Source organism: Rattus rattus, chromosome 5 (genome assembly GCF_011064425.1).
Source record: "Rattus rattus isolate New Zealand chromosome 5, Rrattus_CSIRO_v1, whole genome shotgun sequence".
NCBI lineage: Eukaryota > Metazoa > Chordata > Mammalia > Rodentia > Muridae > Rattus > Rattus rattus.
Window position 1 is genome coordinate 62,740,145 of NC_046158.1, and position 2,509 is coordinate 62,742,653.

The window sequence follows — 2,509 nt, forward strand, 5'->3', positions numbered from 1 at the left end:
AATAATGATGAGGATGTGAGTTGGAAGGGACAGTTTGAATTGCAAGACATTTAAAAATAAATATATTTATTTCATATTCAGATGATTGTAGTAATTTGAATAGAACTTACAAAAGACCCCATGGTAAGCAACTTATGAAACTCCAGGAGAAAATAATGAAATTAAATGTTAATATTTATTATAACAGCAAAATGTTTTTCTAGTCATTAAAGAAATGGTTCTCTGTGACCCTTTAATACAGTTCCTCATGTTGTAGGGATCCCCAACCATAAAATTATTTTGTTGCTACTTAATAACCGTAATTTTGCTACTGTTATAAATTGAAATATAAGTATCTGATATACAATATCTAAAAGGGTCACTACCTACAGGTTGAGAACCACTACTTTAATGTATTTAAATTATTTTAAATAGTATTTCATGAAGGAAGTTTTTAAAAATATACTTGTCAATATCTATAATAATCTTCATAAATTCCTCTTCATGACAGTGTGAAACATAAATTTCAAACTATGAGTTTTAAATATGTTTCAGGAGAAGTAATTGATTATTTCATATATTATATGATTGAATGCATTAATAGGGGTAGTCATCATTTAGGAACTGGCTGGTTCAAATTTCACAAGTTGTAATTGCACAATTATACTAATTATTTGATATGGTAAATTTTATTTCTGTGGGCCAGATCTAAATAACTTTTTTCTTGTCAATTTTATCGCATCTTTGACCTCCTTATTTCTCAAGCTATAGATCAGAGGGTTCAGCATGGGAATCACAATGCCATAAAATACAGAGGCCACTTTCATGTTCTCCTCAGAATTCTCCGAATGAGGCTGTAAGTACATGTAAGCAAGGGTTCCATAGAAAATGGTGACTGCTGTCAGGTGGGAGGCACACGTGGAGAAGGTTTTCTTCCTCCCTGCAGTAGAGGACATCTTTAGAATAGCAGCCATGATGTATATGTAAGAGAAGATAACAACCAACACAGTGAATATTAGGTTAAATCCAACAAAGAAAATAAGAAGTCTGATATTGGTGTCAATGTTGGAGCAGGAAAGGCTAATAATTGGGGGGACATCACAGAAAAAGTGATTGATGTGATTAGATTTACAGTATGACAATGAAAATGTGAATCCTGTGTGTACTGAAGAATTTATTGATCCAATGAGATAGGAACCAGCTACCATCTGGATGCAGACTTTTCGGGACATGAGTATAGGATAATGAAGTGGTTTGCAGATGGCTACATAGCGGTCTACTGCCATAGCTGCCAGGAGGTAGCAGTCACAAGTAGCAAAGGTTGCATAGATCAGTAGTTGCACTACACACCCTCCAAATGATATGGATCTGTCTTCCACTACAAAGTTTTGTAGCATCTTGGGAGTAATAGCAGATGTATAACAGATATCAACAAAAGCCAGATGTTGTAGGAAGAAGTACATGGGGGTCTGAAGTCTGGAGTCAGTGTTGATGAGGAGGATCATCCCAGTGTTGCCCACCATGGATGTCATGTAGATAACAAGAAACACAATGAAGAGGACATACTGAATATCATGCCGGACTCCAAATCCCAGGAGATAGAAGCCCTTGACTTCAGTCTCATTATATTGTGTCATTGTCACTGAAAATCTGGAGAACACTAAGAAGAGGAGGGACAAAGAAGAAGATCTCAGTAATTTGACTTTTAAATATCAACAGTTTGTTCCATTTTGATTAGTTTTATTCAAGTTGGCTTTTCTTGACAAACACTCATAATATTTGTCAATTTCCAAAGAGTCTTTTATATCTATGATGTGAAGTCACTTTATAAATTAATGTATTTGAGCCATTATTCATCTTAAAATGGAGAACACTTCTTAAAAACAAGTAAAAATATCCCTATTTACAGATAATGTTCTCTATACCTAAAAGACCACACAGACTCTATCAGAAAATTCTTAAATTCACTGATAGTTACTGTGTTGGTCATAAACACTTTCATTAAAGTTGCAGGATACAAAATCAACATATAAAATTAGTAGTTTTTATATATGCACACAGTGAAATTATTAAGATCAAACTTAGGAAAGATAATCATTCACAATAGATTAAAAATGTATCTAGGAATAAATGTAAGCATGAAAATGAAAACTTTGAGACAAGGTGGGAAGAAACTGAAGAATATGCTAGATATAGAATAACCTTCCATGATCCTGGATTGGTGGAATTAATTTGTGAAAAGTCTATATTTCCAAAAGTTTTCTATATATTCAATGCAACACCCACCAAAATTCGAATTCTTCATAGTACCAGGAAAACCACAATTCTTATAAGAACACAAAGGCCAGCTACAGCCAAAGCAATCCTAAGTAGAAAAGACACATCTGGTGGTTTTATCACACCTGACCTCACTATGGAACCATAGTGACAAAAGCCTGGACTAGCACAAATGCAGGAGCATAGACCAATAGAACATAGAGCCGAGAAATAGACAGAAGCATGAACCAATAGAACATCGACCCGAAGAATA

General features: G+C 34.2%; 1 protein-coding gene across 1 annotated transcript; it reads right to left on the bottom strand.

Moving 5' to 3' along the window:
- Nucleotides 1-668: 668 nt before the first annotated feature.
- On the bottom strand, nt 669-1,616 carry LOC116900237 (putative olfactory receptor 5AK3). Its single transcript, XM_032901987.1, has one exon. The coding sequence runs from the start codon at nt 1,614-1,616 to the stop codon at nt 669-671; it is 948 nt and encodes a 315-aa protein (XP_032757878.1).
- Between the last annotated feature and the right edge of the window lie 893 nt (nt 1,617-2,509).